Genomic DNA, 20,160 nt, shown 5'->3' with positions numbered 1-20,160 from the left:
TGATAGGGGTGATGTTACGCCACCAGGTGAGTGAAGAGCCATTCAAAATGGCTCTATGTATAGTTAAAAATGGCCTCCTCACCTGGGCCAAAAATGGAAAATCTGCCTTTTCCTCTGTTTTAGTGACTTCAGTGGACAACTGGTGGCTACATTTCACCCCTTAAAATGTTTCTATATGCAAGGTTGAAATAAATGAACTTCACAACAAAACATCCCTATCTCTTGTTTTATCGCCACTAAATGCAAATCTAGGGTAGGATAAACTAAATGCATCTTTAGCTGCTTCACACACACTGCACTCAAATACTAATAGTCAAACATTCAAAGCCACATTCAGAATAATCCACCATATAAACAAGGAAGTCAAATGAGTATATCCATACAAAAAACAATCCTCCAATCTGATAACCTCCGTGCCTGTTATGTAACTAACTTGCCACACGTAGTGGCTCCATTGAGACGCACAGAGCTCCCGAGTGGCTGTGGCTGAATCAGAGGACACACGGAGCGAGTGGGCGAGGGACTACAGGGGGTGCCTGTCGGTCAGCAGGTGGTAACGCTCCTCATTGGTGGGGAAGAAGGTCTGCCTCAGACGGCCCATGTGGCCCCCCGCGGCCCTCCGGTCCACGGGCTGGTACATCTTGTATCGCCTGGGGAATGGTGGAGGAGGTTTTAACCTCCTAGTGCTCTGTCATAAAGTGGACTCATTCGTCCACACATCCAGCAGGCTTTGGGACGCGTCTGTCTATTGGGGCAGCTGGCCCTAATAGTCTAGCCCTCTTGCTCAAGGTTGAGCACAGACTTCGGACATCGGGGAGTCGAACCCAGTGCCTTTCGGACGGGATTCAAACAACTTCGCTACAACCCCATCGTATTTCGAAAAAGAGATGCATGTACCTCTTCAGAGTGATCACAGTGCATTCAGTGTTGTGTGAGCACATCGACTTGATGGAGAGATGTAAGAATGGGTAATGTGTGTGCTGTCCCATTATCATTATCCTTATGGCGCCATTAAACCCATTAAAGTACGTGGTCTGATCTCAATAACGGTACAGTAGTGCGCGTGTGTGGGGGTGGTGTACTCATGGAAGTGTGTGTCACCCTACTCACTTGTACACCATGAAGGCGATGAAGGCGAAGGCGGCTGCTAACAGGACGCTGGCGGTGACCACCACCTTGCTGGCGTTAGGAGACGTGGGGGAGACTGAGGGAGACAGGGATCAGGTTCAATAGAGAGTGCAGACTAGTGAGGCACGGCGAAAGGTCCCCTTTACTATGCACGGATGATTACCCATCCGTGGCGGCCCCTGAAGCAGCTCTGAAGTAGCTCTGAAGACAATGCATGCGACTGGGATTCCTTTTCCTTGAAGAGGTCTAGGCAACAGATTAGGCTCCAACCCAAATGTTATCCTGTTGAATGCTTATCTCCAATTATCATACCTTGATCATGCCTGATGGCATATAATCCTGATTCAGCAATTAGCATGTTGCTATTCAGTTTTTAGCATGTTTTTAACGTGTAGGAAATGCTATGCAATGACGATGATAATGAATCGTTTGTGTCATGTATTCTCAGTCAGACTTTATACCCTCAAGACACTTGGGGACTTTGAGCCAAAATGACGTCTAGGGAACTCAGACCCATGTCATTAAGTAGCAGTTATATATACAGTACATACATCACACAGAGCGCCATCTTGTGAGACGTGACCGACCGAGGCAGCGACCTCTAAACATGGCGCCTTCCCCACAGCACTTCAACACGTTGTGATGCCCGCTTCACACCCCCCCCCCCCCCCCCCCCTCCCCCCTCCACACCACCCTCGCGTGACCCACCGGGGACCTCCTCCTGGGCGTAGCTGATGGTGACGGAGGTGCTGGCCTGGGCGGCGCTGGCCTGGTTGCCCAGGGTGATGTTGACGCAGTAGGTCCCGGGCAGAACGAAACGCCGCCTCAGGTACACCTCGCAGGTGGGGGAGGGGGGCACGTCGTCGCACACGATGCCGCTGACCACCTTGCACGTGGCGTCGGACACCACGGTGCACACCATGGTGGGGATGCTGGGGGGAAGCGGGGGGGGGGGGGGGGGGGGGGGTGGTCCACATACACGTTTAGAGATCCATGTCAAGCTACTCTGGACGGCTCGATGCGGTTCAATGTTCAACTGAATGGAGCTCACTGCTGGGGTTTACGTGTATCTTGTCAGAGCGAAGCATAGTAGTACTGTAAGGTCTGAGCGTTGTTAAGCTTTAAAACGGTTTGGTACTCGTGTGTGAGTGAGGTTGAAAAATCTCCACCCCCATGGCAATAATACAGATTCAATATGTTCCCAATTGGATGGTGCTCACTAATAACTAGGGGATTCGTGTGAAGTAGATTTCCCCCACCTGCCGAAGCATTTGATCAGGAAGCCGATGTCGTTGTCGGTCTCCTTTGCCGTGGAAACGTCCAGGATGTTACTGGAGAACCACAGGCTGCTGACGCCGTGAGGGGGATCTGAGGCAGCGAGAGCGCTCTGTAAGGTGTCTGACGTGGACCGTACCGCATCACACAAGCCCACTGTCGTTCACACACAGAATCAAGCACGCACACAGGCACACGTATGCACAGCACATACACACAGGCATGCAAGCACACGCACACAGATGCACGTGCAGACACACACAGAGACACACGCACACAGATGCACACTCAGAAACATGCCCACACGCACACACACACACATACAGATGCACGCACACACACACACACACACACATGCACGAACACACATAACACACCCGATCACGCTTCATAAATACCCACATCCTCTCACACACGTATAACTCCTTATACTCTCATCCATTCGTGCATCACCCAAGTGGGTGCTACATATTGGTGGTGGTTAGTGAGGTCCCCCCTTCACTTTAGGCGTCTTTGAGTGTTATTAATTATTATTATTCTTCATGTTTAACCTCTGCTTTCCTTTTATTCCTAGTCTGTTTTACATAGTTATGAATGATGACTATATGCTCTGTAAGGTGACCTTGGGTGTCTTGAAAGGCGCCTCTAAATTGAATGTATTATTATTATTATTATTCTCCATCATACCAATAACGGTGACGTTCCCGCCAAAGTATCCGTAGACATAGCGGAAGCACTTGTCGTCTCCGGCCCGGACCTCGGCGTTCCGCAGGGCGGTGGCGTTGGGCCACAGGGTGGGGTCCGCCTCCGTCCATGGGGGGAACTCCGTGGTAGGGACCCCGGTCGTGGAGGGGGCAACAGGCTTGGCTGTGGTGCTGCTGAAGGCTGTGAGATCAACAACAACAGGAAAGTAGAAGGAAATAATGAAGACGCTGAGGTCCTTCATCACCATGCATGGATCCGATTATGTTGTATGAGATTAGACTGAAGCTAATTTGATTCGATTAGATGGCACCGCTCTGCTGACCACACGGCCGTCAACGGGCTGTCTTAAGTTATGTGTGCAGTGGACCGTCCCTCACCCTGTGTGGTAGCCATCTTGCTGGTGGTGGTCGCCGTGGTTCCAGGGGCTTCTGATTGGTCCACACAGAAAGTCAAATTAGACAGACATAAACGGACATACACTGCCAAACATTTGCACTTCATTTTATAATCACGGTTTCATCTCATAGCGGAAATTGGAAGTATGAGGAGACTTGGGTGTATTTTTTTTACTTTCATACTAAACCATAATTTACAGTGTAAATGACTGGATTAATATGACACCATCAACACTCTTATCCAAAGAAAATTACAGCCTAGTTTTGTTTTTATAATTCATGAGCAGAGCAGGTTGAGGGGTCTCTCTCCAGGGGGGCCTACGGGCGGCTCCTAGGACCTGAGGCTATGTGCGTGTCTACATCACTGTACGCGCGTGTGGGGAAGACCCTATACGTCCCTCCGTCCGCCCCCTGTACCTGTCGTGGGCGGGGGAGGGGGCGTGGGCGGCGGGCACGCCGTCTCGAACGCCGCCTTCACCATGAGGCTGATGCGGACCTTGCCGCTGGCGCCGAAGGCGTGCGTGGCCAGCCGGTTGTGCGTCACCAGGCGGTTGCCGTCGCCGAAGTCCCACATGTAGTCGACGGCGCTGGCGGTCTTCAGGTAGCCGCTGGGGTCGTGCAGCTCGGCGTCCAGCAGCACGTCCGGGCCGCGGTAGAACACGTTGGCCGACAGGTTGGCCGCCGCGCTCTGGGAGATGTTCACGGCCAACGGGATCTTATCTGGTGGGTCGGGGGGGCGGGGTTTAGAGTGGATGAGGGGGGGGCTTCAGTCATCACGTTTTAAGGATTATTTGCTATATATATCTGTCTGGCTCGCTGTCTATCTCTGTCTGTCCGTCTGTCTGTCTGTATATATGTCTCTCTCTCTCTGTCTCTCTCTCTGTCTCTCTCTCTCTCTCTCTCTCTCTCTCTCTCTCTCTCTCTCTCTCTCTCTCTCTCTCTCTCTCTCTCGCTCTCTCTCTCTCTCTCTCTCTCTCTCTCTCTCTCTCTCGCTCTCTCTCTCTCTCTCTCGCTCTCTCTCAATCAATCAATAAAAGTATGATTTAAATTCCTTCTCTTCTTTGGCCAGTCCCCTCTTTAGGGCAACGAGGGACACCTGAGCTTCAGGCAGTTACAAAATAAGTTCTGACTGTGGTTTCCTGTTCCAAAGTCGGTAGACATATCTCCTCTCATCCTCTCTCAAAAGGAACCATCTCTCTATCCCTCTCTATCTCTCTCCGTCGTTCTATCTGAAGGAAAAAGGGAACCCCCCCCCCCCAAAGTACATGTTCTGTCAAGCCCACCTGTGATGAAGTAGATAGTGTTGTCGGTGGCCAGCGGGACATACTTCCTCCGCTCGCGCTTCCTGTACACCAACACCTCCATGAGCTCCGTGCCCAGCAGGAAGTCACTGGTGTTGAGTGTCAGGCTAGACGAGGTGCCGTCACACGTCTCATGGTACTGGCCTGGGAGAGAGAGAGAGAGATGGGGGGGAGAGAGAGAGAGAGAGAGAGAGAGAGAGAGAGAGAGAGAGAGAGAGAGAGAGAGAGAGAGAGAGAGAGAGAGAGAGAGAGAGAGAGAGAGAGGGGAGAAAGAGAGAGAGAGAGATGGGGGGGATAGAGAGGGAGGGAGGGACAGAAGGGAAAGATTGGGAGAGAAGGGAGAGAGAGGAATATAGTTAATAAAATAATAAAAAGAGAAAGCAAGTGAGATAAAGAGGGAGAGAGAGAGAGAGAGAGAGAGAGAGAGAGAGGGGGATCAACAGCCATAGACTTGTGTCTGAAGGATGTCACAGGGATCCACTTACACACTGTCACATGGCAAGCAGCACACCGTAGTTCCATCAATGCATTTAGCGACTCCACTGATGGTGTGTGTGAAGTGTGGGTGTGGGTTCCCCTGTCCTACTCACCCATGGTGTGCCACACATAGACGTAGCCTTTCCGGCCCCAGTCGTTGCTCTGAGGGAAGGGCTTCCCGTCGGGGAACACGTTGCATGTCTTCAGGTCCGTACACTTGCCAAAGCCGTAGTCATCCAGCCAGGTAGTCCAGCCTTCCACCGGTCCAGAGCGCACCTGACCATTGGCTGTCCAGTGGTCCAATCAGATGAGGTAAAGGCAGGGCGGGGGCGGGTGGTAAACAGGTAAAGGCTTATTACGTTCACTATTACGTTTGAGGAAGGTCGAATTTTCTTAGAAATTTGCTTTATTTTGTCAGTTGGGGTTATGGATTTTCTTTAATTGAGTATGTTTAAAACAATAAATATTGTTAGATAAGGAAGCAGAGGTTACAGAGGCAGTAGTGTTCCCATAACAACCAAGCACACTTGCTAATAATTTTTCCAAATTGAAAATGTGAAATCAATCTAATCTGATCTAATTCGTAGTCCGCAACCCTAGTCCCACCACTGCGGGAAACCCTTACACTTAACCCTAACACCACCTTTCAAACTACGTCTTAACCCTCACACCCACCCTCTCCCTCTCCCCTAAACCCCCAGACCCCTAGCCTCTGGAGGTTAGCACCTGAGGCTTCCAGCTCCATACCGTCGTCACAGTGCTCGTCCCACACCAAGTCTCCGTTGGGGTCCTCCTTCTGGCAGGGGGGGTACTCCAGCTTGGCCGTGAAGGAGATGCTGGAGCCGTTGATGGCCGGGCTGTCGCTGGTCAAGCGCACCTTCACGGGCTTGGCTGCAGGGGATACAGACACATGAGGAACACCGCAGCGTCCTGTATATAGAGATGAGTGGAGTCATGAGGAGGAGGAGGAGGAGGAGAGGAGGAGGAGAGGAGGAGGAGCAGGAGGAGGAGGAGGAGAGGAGGTGGAGAGGAGTGGAGAGGAAGAGGAGAAGGAGAGGAGGAGGAGAGGAGGAGAAGAGGAGAAGGAGAGGAGGAGGAGAGGAGGAGAAGAGGAGAAGGAGAGGAGGAGGAGAGGAGGTGGAGAGGAGTGGAGAGGAAGAGGAGAAGGAGAGGAGGAGGAGAGGAGGAGAAGAGGAGAAGGAGAGGAGGAGGAGAGGAGGAGAGGAGGAGAGGAGGAGCAGGAGAGGAGGAGGAGAGGAGGAGAAGAGAAAGAGGAAAGGAGGTGGAGGAGGTGGGAGGAGAGGAGGAGGAGGAGCAGGAGGAGCAGGAGGAGGAGAGGAGAGGAAGAGGAGGAGGAGGAGGAGGAGGAGAGGAGGAATAGGAGATGAGAAGAAGAGGTAGAGGAGGAGGGGAGGAGGAGGAGAGAAAGAGGAGGAGAGGAAGGAGGAGAGGAGGAGAGGAATAGGAGATGAGGAGGAGGAGGAGAAGAAGGAAGCAAATTAAAGAACAATAGGAGGAGGAGGGAGAAGAAGGAGGGAGAAAATTAAGAGGAAGATGAGGAGGGGGAAGGAGGAGGAGGAAGAGAATGGGAGGAGGAGGAGAAAGAACACAGGGAGGAGGTGGAGGTTGGGTTGGATGGGGTACGTACGCCGTCGGTTGGTGAGGTCCTTTGGCTTGGGTCCGAACGGTGGGTAGAGGTATTCGTCCCATGGGTTGGTGTCTGGGTCCCAGCCTGGGATGGGGAAGGGAATCTTCCCCAGGATGGTGGGAAGCTTCCGGAGGGGAGGCTTACCCGGGCTGGGATAACCCCCGGGGATGGGGAGCCCCCCCGGGATGGGGAGCCCCCCCGGGATGGGGAGACCCCCCGGGAAGGGAAACTTTCGGATGGAGAGCTTATCCGGGGCAGGGATGTCCCCCGGGCTGGGGTAACCCCCGGGGATGGGGAGCCCCCCCGGGATTGGGAGCCCCCCCGGTATGGGAAACTTCCGGATGGAAAGCTTACCCGGGATGAGCCCCCCTGGGATGGGAAGACCCCCCGGGATGACCCCCCCCGGGATGGGAAGATCTCCCGGAATGGGGAGCCCCCCTGGGATGGGAAACTTCCGGATCGAAAGCTTACTTGGGACGGGAAGGTCCCCCGGGATTAGCCCCCCTGGGATGGGAAGCCCCCCCGGGATGAGCCCCCCCGGGATGGGAAGACCCCCGGGAATGGGAAGGTCCTTCGGGATGGGAAGATCCCCCGGAATGGGGAGCCCCCCTGGGATGGGAAACTTCTGGATGGAAAGCTTACCCGGGATGAGCCCCCCCGGGATAGGAAGACCCCCCGGGATAGGAAGACCCCCAGGGATGGGAAGGTCTTTAGGGATTGGAAGGTCCCCCGGGATGGGGAAGGAGTGCTTGTGTGGGAACATGTCCGCGTAGGCTGTAGAGAGGGAGGGAGGGGGAGAGGGAGGGGGAGAGGGGGGAGAGGGGGGGTGAGAGAGAGGGAGTGGTCATTGGGGCGGGATTATACCTTCGATGGTGCGATCGAGTGACGAAGTCAAGAATTATTGACCTGATCTATCTGCTAGAGAGTGAAGCAGAGTGTACCTTTTAAATAAAGTTAATATTGTTTTATCTTATCTATATAGATGTATATAGATAAAGATATATATATATATATATATATATATATATATATATATATATATATATATATATATATATATATAAGAGAGAGAGAGAGAGAGAGAGAGTGAGAGAGAGAGAGAGTGAGAGAGAGAGAGAGAGAGTGAGAGAGAGAGAGAGAGAGAGAGAGAGAGAGAGAGAGAGAGAGAGAGAGAGAGAGAGAGAGAGAGAGAGAAATTCCTTATCCTTCGTTTAATTTTTGTTATAACAGTGTGTTGTTCCCTTTTCTAACTCTCAATAGGACGGACTAGAGACTGCTATTTTTAAATATAGCCTACAGTTTATTCTCCAGGAATGGGATATCACAAGGAATGGAATATATAAATAGGTGAATATGATATAAAAACTATCGGTCATAAACTCATTATACAAGACATCCAAACCTTACATCCTAAATGTGTTGGGTTATTTATTCAATGCTGAAGTGATGGACCGTTCTAGAAGCTCCCTAATTAGACTCATGAGACTGAGGCTCAGTATGACAGCGGGCTTCAGGTATGAGAGAGAGAGAGATAGAGAGAGAGAGAGAGCTCGGACTCTAATATATTTGTTCAAAAGTTGGTTCGCATCAAAATATTGAAAAACCTTACACCCACAGAGGCCGGTTAATATTCAAAATCAATGCGAGTTTGAACTACATCAATTAGTCTGAATAAATTCTTAATCCGTTTTTATGGGATTTTACGAACCATTCTAGGATGTTATCAATTAAGATACATTCCTCCATTAAACAGTCCATAGCTTATGATCATTTCAACATTTAAAGTGACAGCGTAAGTAATCAAGAATAGTTAGAACAGTTTATTCTTACTTTTTTTTCCATCGGCTTGACGAAGAAGATATATCAGTGCCAGCACTAAAAAGTGCGGTGAAGCCCCCATTTCGACCTCTCAGTTGAGCGTTGTTTCCACCACCAGAAGCCTCCTCGCTGAGTATCTACCGAATAACTCTACTCCTCTACTGAACTTGTGTACCAACTTCTGCCAGGGGCCGGGTGCCCTGATATTCATAATCTAATAGTGCGGTTACGCGCACGGACATGTGATGTCCCCTAACGAGAAGCATCTCATCCCTCATTACAGTGGTGCAACCGCCGCGTGAACGCGCATTAGGGGCGTCCTGGGCACCCTGACTTCTCGTTCGAGAGGAAACGTCAAGTATTGGGTATCTATTTTTTTTCTAATGATTTCTAAATTACCCCAACTTGTTCCCCGTTCCTTCATTTTCCATGAGATACAGGGAAACGTATTAGATACCTCGAATGACCTTAATGTGTGGCGGTCGTTGATTAATTTGACAACAGAGAGCCTTGTGAAAATGTGTTAGATTAAAGTAGGCTACATTTGTTAGCCCATGGAAAAAAGAAATGGTCTGGACCTTGAGATATGATTTGATTTAACCATTTAAGTAACTATGTTTACTCATTATACATGTTTGGATCATTTAAACACAATTTAATTGACCTGATATTAATATTGGAATACTATGAATCATTATTATTATTATTATTATTAATAATAATAATGATAACAATAACAATAGTTATTATTATTAGTATAAATCCCACTAATAATTGTTATTATTAGTGTTATCGGTATTACTTGCATTATTATAATTATTACTTGTTAATGCATATTATAGGCCAGTAAATATAGGTGAGTAATTCATAACTTTAAACGTATTTGAAAACATTCGTCAAGGTGTGTTTATTGATAGGAAATGAGTAGGATATAGTTCCGGATTTTGAATTGTTTTTATATATCTTCGGCAGTAAAGGGATAATTGGTCCGCTCATGCCTCGTCATCGGTGCATTGCTCTAGGTGTGCAGGGGCCGTTACGTGCAAGTGATTTGTGACTATAGGCCCATGACTAAGCAATGGCAAATTGCATTCTCATAGCGGAAGGATTAATCATCATATGGATGGTCTCTGTAGCAGCCCATCGTCTAACATGTGATCTGTCTTTTCTAGTTCCTGTGTCACGAGAAGTTGGGGAATACGCTAAATAATGACCGCGCATGAATTTGCATCTCGGGACTAAATGTAAATAGCTGTGCTCGATATGGGCTAACCTTGGCCAAAATGCATGTTCGTTGTTAAAACATTTGTTTTCAACATCAACATCTAGGGACATTAGCCTCTCAAATAATGTAAGACAAACCAACGTGGGGAGAGGTGTTTGAAGCCATATAAAAGGAGAAATACATGAGAATGAGACAATGAGACATTTATTCAATACCCCAAAAAAAGGCCTGTTCTGATTGTTAAAACATGAACATTTCTTCTCCAGGCCTTATGTTAGAACTACAAGAAGCACAGATTATTTAATTAACTGATCTAACGCGGTCACGAGCAGCAGTAATGATTCACATGGCCGTGGTCATCAAACATATGCCCACCGCTGGACGTCTCACAAGACACACAGTGGCTATGGAGAAATATGGAAAACGATGTGCCTAAATCACTCGTGTGTATTGCTTAACTCTTTATCGTGTGATCGTCCTATCAATCGGGTGGCTTCTGTCCCGGACGCATGTTGTGAAACAGACAGGCTATAAAAAGGAAGACCATTTATTCTGTGGCCGGGCACAGTCACTTTTTTTTCTCTCCAATGGGTGGGAGGCATGCTATCACGTGTTACCAGGGACACCGCTGCTGACCCTCCGCTAGAGGGCAGCTCCTCTGCTTCCACTCCGTCCGTTGAATGACCAGCAGACTCTTTGCTTTACACATATTTTCCATCCTGGATAATAAAAAAAAAACGAACACGGCCCCTGTTCGTTTCCTTGTCTCTGTCTCGCTATGCCCCTCTGTCTACCCCCCTTTTCTATTTTTTTTTAAGTAGGCCTTTGCATGTGTGTGTGTGTGTGTGTGTGTGTGTGTGTGTGTGTGTGTGTGTGTGTGTGTGTGTATGTGTGTGTGTGTGTGTGTGTGTGTGTGTGTGTGTGTGTGTGTGTGTGTGTGTGTGTGTGTGTGTGTGTGTGTTTTGTGTGTGCGCGCGCGTGCGTGCGCGTGAGAGCGAGGAGGTAATTGTGAGAGCGAGGTGAGTATTCGTCCTTTACCAACTTCACATAACGAATCCCAGTCCCTTTCATCATTCACCATCCTTTTACAATGATAAACACAGCCCGCGCCCCGGGTCTCTAACTAAAGGTAATCACAGACACCGCCCCGTTCTGACAGCCTCGGGGGATTCACCTTCAAAGACCCCTTCAGTTCCCCATATGCACTGGAACAAGAAGAAGAGGCTGTTACGACCAGATGAGTTGGACTGACTGGGCCAAATACAGTTCAACATTAAAATCATACGAATGGAATCAGAAGTTTGATGAGTTTGACTCGGACGAGTGCCAGGTGCTGCATCAGGCTCCGTTCTCAATGGAGTGAAAACAGAGAGGAGTCTGACACGAAACACGATGTGAAAACGGGAGAAGTGCCCGTGGACGCAGTGGACAGCCCTGTTTCTTTGCTCGGACAGACAGTCACGAGACGGGGAAAGACGCCGCCAGCTGGCCCAGGATCAGCAGCATCCTTTACGCATGACGCACTGGGAGCCCATGCGTCCAGAGCACAGACTCCCAGCTCCACCTGAAACCACAGCGAGAGAGAGCGAAGGAGCGGTTTAACAAAAGCCGAATAACATTGAACTACTTTAACTTGTGCAGATGGTTTTCTTCAGCCACCGCGCAATTGACTAAAGCCGAGAAGAGGTAGCCTCTGCTCTCCGCTGAGGGATGCGCACTCGGCTCACCTGTGACCAAACTTTGACGTCTGACGGATGTGTCTCTGGTCTCTCCTTTTTCATTCAAGTTTGGTTAAACGCCGTGTCTAGACTTGGCGTCTAGGGTCACTTGTTCTGGCGATGGGGACGGACTTTGTTCCAAACCTGCGTCACCTGTGAACGTTTGGATTGTGCAGCAGCAGACACAATGCGGTGCTGGGTCAGAACTAGAGCCATCCGCAGGCAGATTCTGTGTCTTTGGTTTCTGCTGCTCGGTCTCGCTCTGGTAACGCTTGGCCTTTTGGACCTGGCCTCCCCAGACCCGACCCTTCCAAAAGATAAACACCCTCCACGCCACCCGTTCGGACGGGCACCGGAGACCCCCGACCTGGAGGTTATTGTGGATTCCCGAGACCCTGCACCGGACCGGGATGTCGCTCTCTCGCCCCTCACTTCTCTTCAAGAGGAGGAACTTTTATTCGTCGCATCTTCGGCTCAAGGGAGCAAGACCCCGAGACCCCTGAAAAGGGGGCCATACAAGATGATAATGCGGGGGAAGAATACGGATAGGCCTACTGTTCCGGCGTCCACGACGAACGATAGTGTGGAAGATACGAAAACGCCTCAGTTGGATGATCTGAGAGGGGGTGATGAAGGGACGAAAACAACGATGATGGCATTGCGTCGCACCTGGCCCGAGTCGCGCCATCCTGCGTAAGTGACCCGCACCCAAGAGCGAAACACAAATAGGCCTGTTCTGATCAACAGGTCAGCATCCACTCTAAAATAATGATTTAACAACAGTCAATAAGTTTAAATGTTCGGTTATAACTTCGTATAAGCTACTATTCACTCGTAATGTTTTCCCCGCATGACTGACAGGTGCGTTGGCGAGCAGTACAGCGAGTCGCTGCCGTCCACCAGCGTGGTGATCTGTTTCCAGGAAGAGGCTCGGGCCACCCTGCTACGGACCGTGCACAACGTGCTCGACACCGTGCCCAAGGAGTATCTGAGCGAGATTCTGCTGGTGGATGACTTTCAAAATGGTGGGTTTAGAATGACAAGCTTGCCTCTCTCCAAATGTTCACACCCGTGCCTATTTCAACCCCCTCTTTGTCTCACTCTATCCCTCTCTCAATCTCTCTCTCTCTCTCTCTCTCTCTCTCTCTCTCTCTCTCTCTCTCTCTCTCTCTCTCTCTCTCTCTCTCTCTCTCTCTCTCTCTCTCTCTCTCTCTCTCTCTCTCTCTCTCTCTCTCTCTCTCGACCCCTCTCCCCCACATCTCTCTGTCTATCCCATCCCTCTCTTTCTCCCCATCCCCCTCTCTCCATCCCCCATCAATCTCTTCCTCCTCTCTCTCCCCTGCTCTCCCCCCTCTTCTCTGCCCTCTCTCTCTCTCTCTCTCTCTCTCTCTCTCTCTCTCTCTCTCTCTCTCTCTCTCTCTCTCTCTCTCTCTCTCTCTCTCTCTCTCTCTCTCTCTCTCTACAACAGAACCACTGGGGAGTGATTTGAGTGAGTACATAGCGCTCCTGGACGGGGTGCGCTTGGTTCAAAGCCCGGGGCATCTGGGCACTGCACAGTGCCGTTCTCTGGGGGCGTCCGAGGCCGTGGGCGAGGTCCTGGTGTTCATGGACGCCCACTGCGAGTGTCAGGAGGACTGGCTGGAGCCGCTGCTGGAGAGGGTGGCCCAGGACAGGTAGGCCTACTGAGCAGGCAGCCAGGGGTGCAAACTTGGGGGGACGTGGGACACCGGACAGGGGGTGGGGGGAGAAACTGAGGGAAGTTCGGTCAGCAGTGAGGGGCAATTGAGGGCGTTTGACTCAGAAGCCGCAGACACAGACAGTCTCCTGTAGGACCTTTATCTCTCACTCTGTCCCTCACTCTCTCTCCATCCCTTTATGTCTCTCACTCTCAGCCCCATCCCCCTCTGTCTACTTTTCTCATTATATTATTCATTTTTTATTTCATTTCATAGTGTGGATGGGACACACAGGTGTGTGTGTGTGTGTGTGTGTGTGTGTGTGTGTGTGTGTGTGTGTGTGTGTGTGTGTGTGTGTGTGTGTCTGTGTATGTGTGTGCATGTGTATCCAACTCTCAGTTCTCCCCATGATTTCCTGCTCTGCACGGTCTCGTGTCTCAGTCAGTAATTAGATTGAACTCTGCATGGAATTTGCAGCCACTCGACTCTTTTAGCCACATGTTTGACCCCTCTGTCGTTTATTTTTCTTTCCATTCTCCCGCCCCTCTTTGAATTTCTTCATTCCCCCTCATCTCATCATGGCCTCGCCATCACATGGTCTCGTTCAAAACAACATGGAATGCGCAATTACCGGTTGTCTTGGTAATAGTTTGATGTTGAACTTGGAATGATCCTACAACGCAGACGCACACACACACACATGCGCGCCCAGTGCCTGCTCTCTCTCTCTCAAACACACCAAAGACACACATACACTACACACACACACACACTCTCACACACACACACACACACACACACACACACACACACACACACACACACACACACACACACACACACACACACACACACACACATGCGCGCCCAGTGCCTGCTCTCTCTCTCTCAAACACACCAGACACACATACACTACACACACACACACACTCTCACACACACACACACACACACACACACACACACACACACACACACACACACACACACACACACACACACACACACACACACACACACACACACACACACACACACAAACACTCTGACACTCTCACTCACTTTGATGACAAATCACAGGATAGATGAGGGGGAACAAAAGGTATGTCTGATAAATGAATAATTAAAAATTATTACAAAATGGATGAGACAGTTAGGTTTATGATTATTCATGTAGTATTAATGTCATGTTTCTTCTTCTTCTTCTTCTTTCCAGGACTCGTGTCGTGTCTCCCGTTATGGATTTGATAGACTGGCACACCTTCCAGTACAACGCCACCCGGTGGCCAGTTAGGGGAGTGTTTGACTGGAGACTGGACTTTCACTGGGAATCATACCCACAACCTCAAGCTTTAGACAAAGACTCAGTTGTTCAACCGGTCAGGTAAATACATGCGTCAATAACAATTTAAAGAGCCGAAAATAAATGTACATATACTATCTTCTTATTAGTTTGACCTATTAGATCATCTCCAAGCATCATCTCCAATCTACTCTAATCTAATCTGTATTGGGACTCTATAGCAGTCCAGTTTTGGGAGGTGAAGTCCTGGCCGTGGACAGACACTTCTTCCTGAGTGTTGGAGGATATGACCCGGACATGCTGCTGAGGGGGGCGGAGCAGATTGAACTGTCAATCAGGGTAAAGACAGGATGACAATATATACAGCTTTGTATATATATATTTGATTTTTAAGAAAAATATTTACATTTACAGAGGTTAAAAATAATGATGAACTGATTAATTAAACCACAGAGCAGTGGTGCCTGTCCAGAGGTGTTCATTTTTTTTGAGAGTCTTCATCATAAACATATAATGGCCCTCAGTGACGGAATGTCCTTCACAAGTCTGTCCTGCACATAACCTCTAGGAATGCTGCTCTCGGAATATGATGTCTTTTGCAAATGGTTGTCTTAGGACAAATTCCGGTCTGGGAATGTCTTGGCTGCTTGACAAACGGCACAGGTGCCAGGACAAACGGTTACGCCCTTCTGCACCAAAACACTCTTATGCCGCTTTTCCACTGCATGGTACCAGCTCGACACGACTCGACTCGACTCGACTCAGCTCGCCTTTTTTGCGTTTCCACCGCGAAAACATGGTATCTGGTACCTGAAGTGGCTGCTTTTTCTAGTACCGCCTCGCTCTAGGTTCCAAGCGGCTGAGCCGATGCTAAAAGGTGACGTCGGCAGACGGCCGGCCACTGATTGGCCAGAGAGTGTGACGAGGTCACGAGAGCGACATGGCACCCATGCTGGTAACAGCCATAGCAGCTCCGCAGCCAACATATTCCACTTCTTCAACATGCCAGCTAATAATACGAACACGAATACCATCGCATCGATGTTCTCCATTGTTGTTATGTGGGTTCTGTCCATGTGTGGGTTACGTAGGTGTTGTTTGCGTCGCGTACAAAAATACGTCACGGCCCTTTCGCGCAGCCGACCCCGCCCACGTCCCGGAGGTACTATTTGCGGTGGAAAAGGACCCGCGCTGCTACCGTGTCGAGTCGTGTCGTGTCGTGTCGAGTCGAGTCGAGCTACATGTGCGGTGGAAAAGCGGCATTAGGTGTGACATCCATACCCAAACGGGGCCGAACTGTAATGTTTTGCTTGCATCCCAGCAGACCTTTCGTGCAACTATAACACACCACATTTCGCAGAGATGAAAGCGATGAATAATAACAGCACTATAACTAAAACTCTGTCCAACTACAAGAAGCCTATAGGGTTGTCTGTTTCAAAAACCTTTAGTCGAACAGAAACAAATCAGTAACTGGTTATGCATCTAACTCATTCCAAAGTGTCAAGTAATAGCATCCAACAATCACGAGCACAACAAGAAATACTTACAAAACATTTGTAATATCGGTCATTCATATTTAACGTACATATGCGTCGGCATGCAGGTGTGGTCGTGCGGGGGGTCCTTGGAGGTGGTTCCCTGCTCCCGTGTGGCCTGCCTGGACCACCCCCCACCCCACACGCCCCCCGACCACGAGCTACTGCAGAAGAACAAGATCCGCCTGGCTGACAGCTGGATGGACGCGTACGGGAAGATCTTCTACCGCAGAGACCCGCTGGCGCACTTCATCAGTCAGGTGGGTGTGTGTGTGTGTGTGAGTGTGTGTGTATGTGTGTGTATGTATGTGCGTGTTTGTGTGTGAGTGTATGTGTTTGTGTGTGTGTGAATACGTGTGTGTGTGTGTGTGTGTGTATGTGTCTTTGTCTTTGTGTGTCTGTTTGCACGGTGAAAATTAATGAGTGATTTCTGCAGGTATCATTTAGTGTGTGGCACTGTGGGACTGCCTGTGCTTGGGTTTAATTGGGTTTTCTGTTTTTGGCAGCATGGGACCGTTTTTTCATGCTTTCTTTATTATTAAATTCCTAAACCCGCAAGATTCTTTATTTGACGATTCCTGACTCAAACCCCGGGTCTTTTGCGGATTTTTGTAATGACGTTTTTTATCCGTCTTTCATCGGTTTTTCTCTTGGTTCAGCTGCAGATCCTCCACACAGTACACACAAAAAGCACTCTGTCTGCACTGCAGAAAGGGCCTGGTTTAGCACTTAGAATCGCTGCAGTTGCTGCAGAGTGCTTTCATTGTTCTCAGCCTTCACCTCCCAAATCATTTGAACAAAGTTCAGCATGGACCCAACAGTAAATGTATGTGACGCGTGGAGATGCACCTTGTAACCCTCCTGCAGTCGGAGAGTCCTAACATCACGGAGCGGGTCAGGCTCAAGGAGAGCCTTGGCTGCAGGGACTTCCACTGGTTCTTGTCTACGGTCTACCCTCAGCTCTACATACCCCAGGACAGACCAGGGCTGTCTGGAGAGGTGAGGCATGCATACACACGTGAGACTTTAATACACACGCACATATGCACGTAGGCATGCACAATGCACGCACGCACATGAACACACACACACACACTTACTCACAAACACTACACACATATGAACACACTCACGCATACAGACTTACACACACACACAAACAAACACACTTGCATACACACATACATGAACACACACACTTACTCACAAACACTACACACACATACACACACACACATATGAACACACTCACACATACACACTTACACACACACAAACAAACACACACTTACATACACACATACATGAACACACACACACTTACACACAAACACACTTACACGCAAAACACCCCCACACACAAAAAACTGGTACATAGCTCATCAATAGTCCGATGCTCGCTCTATCTATTTTCCCATATGAATTAGTATTCTAACATGTGATCTCTGTACTTTACAAAGCTGTACAACGTTGGCACTGGCTCCTGTGCAGATCTCCCTGGGGAGAGGACTCTTCAGAATGGGACCATGAGCATAGCCCCATGCAGTGGCACAGGCAAACAGGTAACCATGATGACAACCGATTTTAAAGATCTCACCAAAACAAAAAGTTATTGGATAAATGAGGGCTTTTGGGAGATGTGGGCAGATTGTAGCCTTAAAGCACATTTAAGGACACCTTACAGTTCAGATGAAATATGTGATTCTGTGAACATCTATATGTGTGTACGTATGTATGTATACATTATTATTTATTTATTCCCCCTTCTTTTACGTAACTGTGCAAGTTCTATATTCTATAGTTCTATATCTGCTTCTTTAAAAAAAAAAAAAAGGGAAACAAATGTTTTCCTGTATCATGAGGTCATGTATGTATGAGATGTGTTAGAAGTACTGACCAGGAGGGCAGGCAGAAGGCCTGCGTAGGCAAACTAGAGTAGACCGACTCCAACAGATGGGTGCGGACTAAAGATGTGAAAGCAGCACAGTGGGACCACGGCCAGACTCTGATCCCTTGTTCCAGCTCTGTGAGCTGAACTCCCAGGGGGAGGTGCGATGGGGAGCGGCCGGGGACCTGTGTTTTGACGGCAGGGGGGAGAGGATTACCCTGGCCCCCTGCCCCAGCCACCAGCCCACCCAAGGCCAACTCCAGTGGAGGTTCCTGAAGGTAGGGGGCGGTGTCACAAGGGCGTCATATTCACAAAAGGCTTTTACAATACATTCACATTACTTAAAGACACTGAGAATATGTCCTTATTTGCAAAATGCTCATATCTTTTGTTTGTTGGGCTTTAGCACGATTTGCACATTCTTTTTCCGTTTTGGTTTATTACTTATGTCCTGGGATTATAAATCATTTCCCCATCTTGGATTAATAAAGTGCAGGGGCTTATGTTTTCAATTAATAATCACACTTTCGGAGCGACTAGAAAGCAACCCCATTTACCATAGTTGTCTAAAATTGACTTACTCAGGGTCCATATTGACACATATGGAACATAAAGTACATTAATATGATAGCCTGAATATCAATGCTCAAAATCTGGACATAAGGTGACAGAGGGGAGGAGCACGTTTGTTTTTCAGTGCGAGGTATAATCTAACACACTGCGCTGCCTTACAGCTGAGCGGACAGCTAGTCCACATGCAGTCCCAACTCTGCGTGGAGGCTACGAGAGATGACGGATCTTCACAGGGGGTCAGCGGCCTCTTCCTTCGCCCCTGCATTCGTCACCCCCGGCAACAGTGGCACTTTGAGCAGTTGGTGGCCCCCTGATATGAGGAGGGCGCAGAGATCTATAGTTACATTTTTGATGTTTTAATCATAAACGTGTGTATGAAGCATTCATACAGCAATCATGTATGGGTATATCAGCATGCTGGATTGGGCATTAAATGAGAGAGCAGTGAGCACCCATACAATATTATTCTATATTTCCTGTTTTAAGGATTGTAAATATAATGTTCACCTTTTTGAATGTTTGACTGTCGAATAAAACGATTACATAATACGTTGTCCAATTTTAATTGCTTTGTCGTCAAATTAATTCGTTCTTATCCGAGCCATTTAAATATCTCTGTTTCTTCCCATGCAACCATAAACATCCCTGGCATACGGAAGAGGATTAGGGCCACACAAGTAAAAAAAAATTAAGTTCTGACTTTATTCTCAGAATTCTGAGAAAAAAGTCAGAATTCTGACTTTAATCTCAGAATTCTGAGAATAAAGTCAGAATTCTGACATTAATCTCAGAATTCTGACATTAATCTCAGAATTCTGAGATAAAAAGTCAGAATTCTGACATTAATCTCAGAATTCTGAGATTAAAGTCAGAATTCTGACTTTAATCTCAGAATTCTGAGATAAAAAGTCAGAATTCTGACATTAATCTCAGAATTCTGAGATTAAAGTCAGAATTCTGACTTTAATCTCAGAATTCTGAGAAAAAAGTCAGAATTCTGACTTTAATCTCAGAATTCTGAGAAAAAAGTCAGAATTCTGACTTTAATCTCAGAATTCTGAGAAAAAAGTCAGAATTCTGACTTTAAAGTCAGAACTACGGGTATCTGTAAGGACCAACCTCCGTGGGAGAGACACTTTGCTTTATGCAGTAGGAGGAAACCTATGGAAGTCCAAGAAAGCCACAATCCGGCCCTAGAATGGCGCGGTAAAAGTGCACGTCCCATAGCCAACTCACCAAGCTCACCAAGTCCAGTATTCAGAATTCAAAGCATTTATTCACAAATACGTTCTATTTTTTTGACAAGCGGAGCCGACAGTCCTGTGCAAGTATGCACATTAGCCATGTGCGCCAAACAGAAGATAGACGCAATGTATAGAACTGATTGTTGTGCATTGTTGTGGATATGTAGGCTGGTTAGTTGTGGTTGTTTGTGGTCTTAGTGAAACAGCTTTGCCTTGGAGTTAGAGAAGTTGGAGTGATTGTGTGAATG

The 20,160-nt window shown here is 48.4% G+C and overlaps 2 protein-coding genes across 9 annotated transcripts; one reads left to right on the top strand and one right to left on the bottom strand.

Annotated features, from left to right (window-relative positions):
• Positions 1 to 99: 99 nt before the first annotated feature.
• gpnmb (glycoprotein (transmembrane) nmb) lies at positions 100 to 9,009 on the bottom strand. 8 transcript variants are annotated; one of them, XM_030347883.1, is made up of 13 exons: positions 8,760 to 9,009; positions 7,498 to 7,703; positions 6,930 to 7,344; positions 6,008 to 6,211; positions 5,395 to 5,568; positions 4,787 to 4,948; positions 3,921 to 4,223; positions 3,486 to 3,536; positions 3,091 to 3,288; positions 2,388 to 2,496; positions 1,837 to 2,060; positions 1,111 to 1,204; positions 100 to 680 (listed from the first exon to the last, which is right to left on the bottom strand). In XM_030347883.1, exons 1-13 carry the CDS (start codon positions 8,827 to 8,829, stop codon positions 524 to 526), a joined length of 2,367 nt encoding a protein of 788 aa, XP_030203743.1. In that variant the 5' UTR covers positions 8,830 to 9,009; the 3' UTR covers positions 100 to 523. The 8 variants fall into 8 exon arrangements, with proteins under 8 accessions (XP_030203743.1, XP_030203737.1, XP_030203740.1 ...); XM_030347877.1 differs by having other exon boundaries at positions 6,930 to 7,703; XM_030347880.1 differs by having other exon boundaries at positions 100 to 650; positions 6,930 to 7,703; positions 8,760 to 9,008.
• Positions 9,010 to 10,901: 1,892 nt separating this feature from the next.
• LOC115535221 (polypeptide N-acetylgalactosaminyltransferase 15-like) lies at positions 10,902 to 19,217 on the top strand. The gene is made up of 10 exons (XM_030346237.1): positions 10,902 to 12,383; positions 12,552 to 12,715; positions 13,159 to 13,363; positions 14,583 to 14,750; positions 14,891 to 15,008; positions 16,276 to 16,467; positions 17,075 to 17,206; positions 17,668 to 17,769; positions 18,230 to 18,373; positions 18,830 to 19,217. Exons 1-10 carry the CDS (start codon positions 11,878 to 11,880, stop codon positions 18,980 to 18,982), a joined length of 1,884 nt encoding a protein of 627 aa, XP_030202097.1. The 5' UTR covers positions 10,902 to 11,877; the 3' UTR covers positions 18,983 to 19,217.
• The last annotated feature ends 943 nt before the right edge of the window (positions 19,218 to 20,160 follow it).

The sequence above is a fragment of the Gadus morhua genome, chromosome 22 (assembly GCF_902167405.1).
Source record: "Gadus morhua chromosome 22, gadMor3.0, whole genome shotgun sequence".
NCBI classification, from domain to species: domain Eukaryota; kingdom Metazoa; phylum Chordata; class Actinopteri; order Gadiformes; family Gadidae; genus Gadus; species Gadus morhua.
The sequence above is the reverse complement of the archived record's forward strand: the minus strand, read 5'-3'. Positions and strand labels throughout refer to the sequence as shown.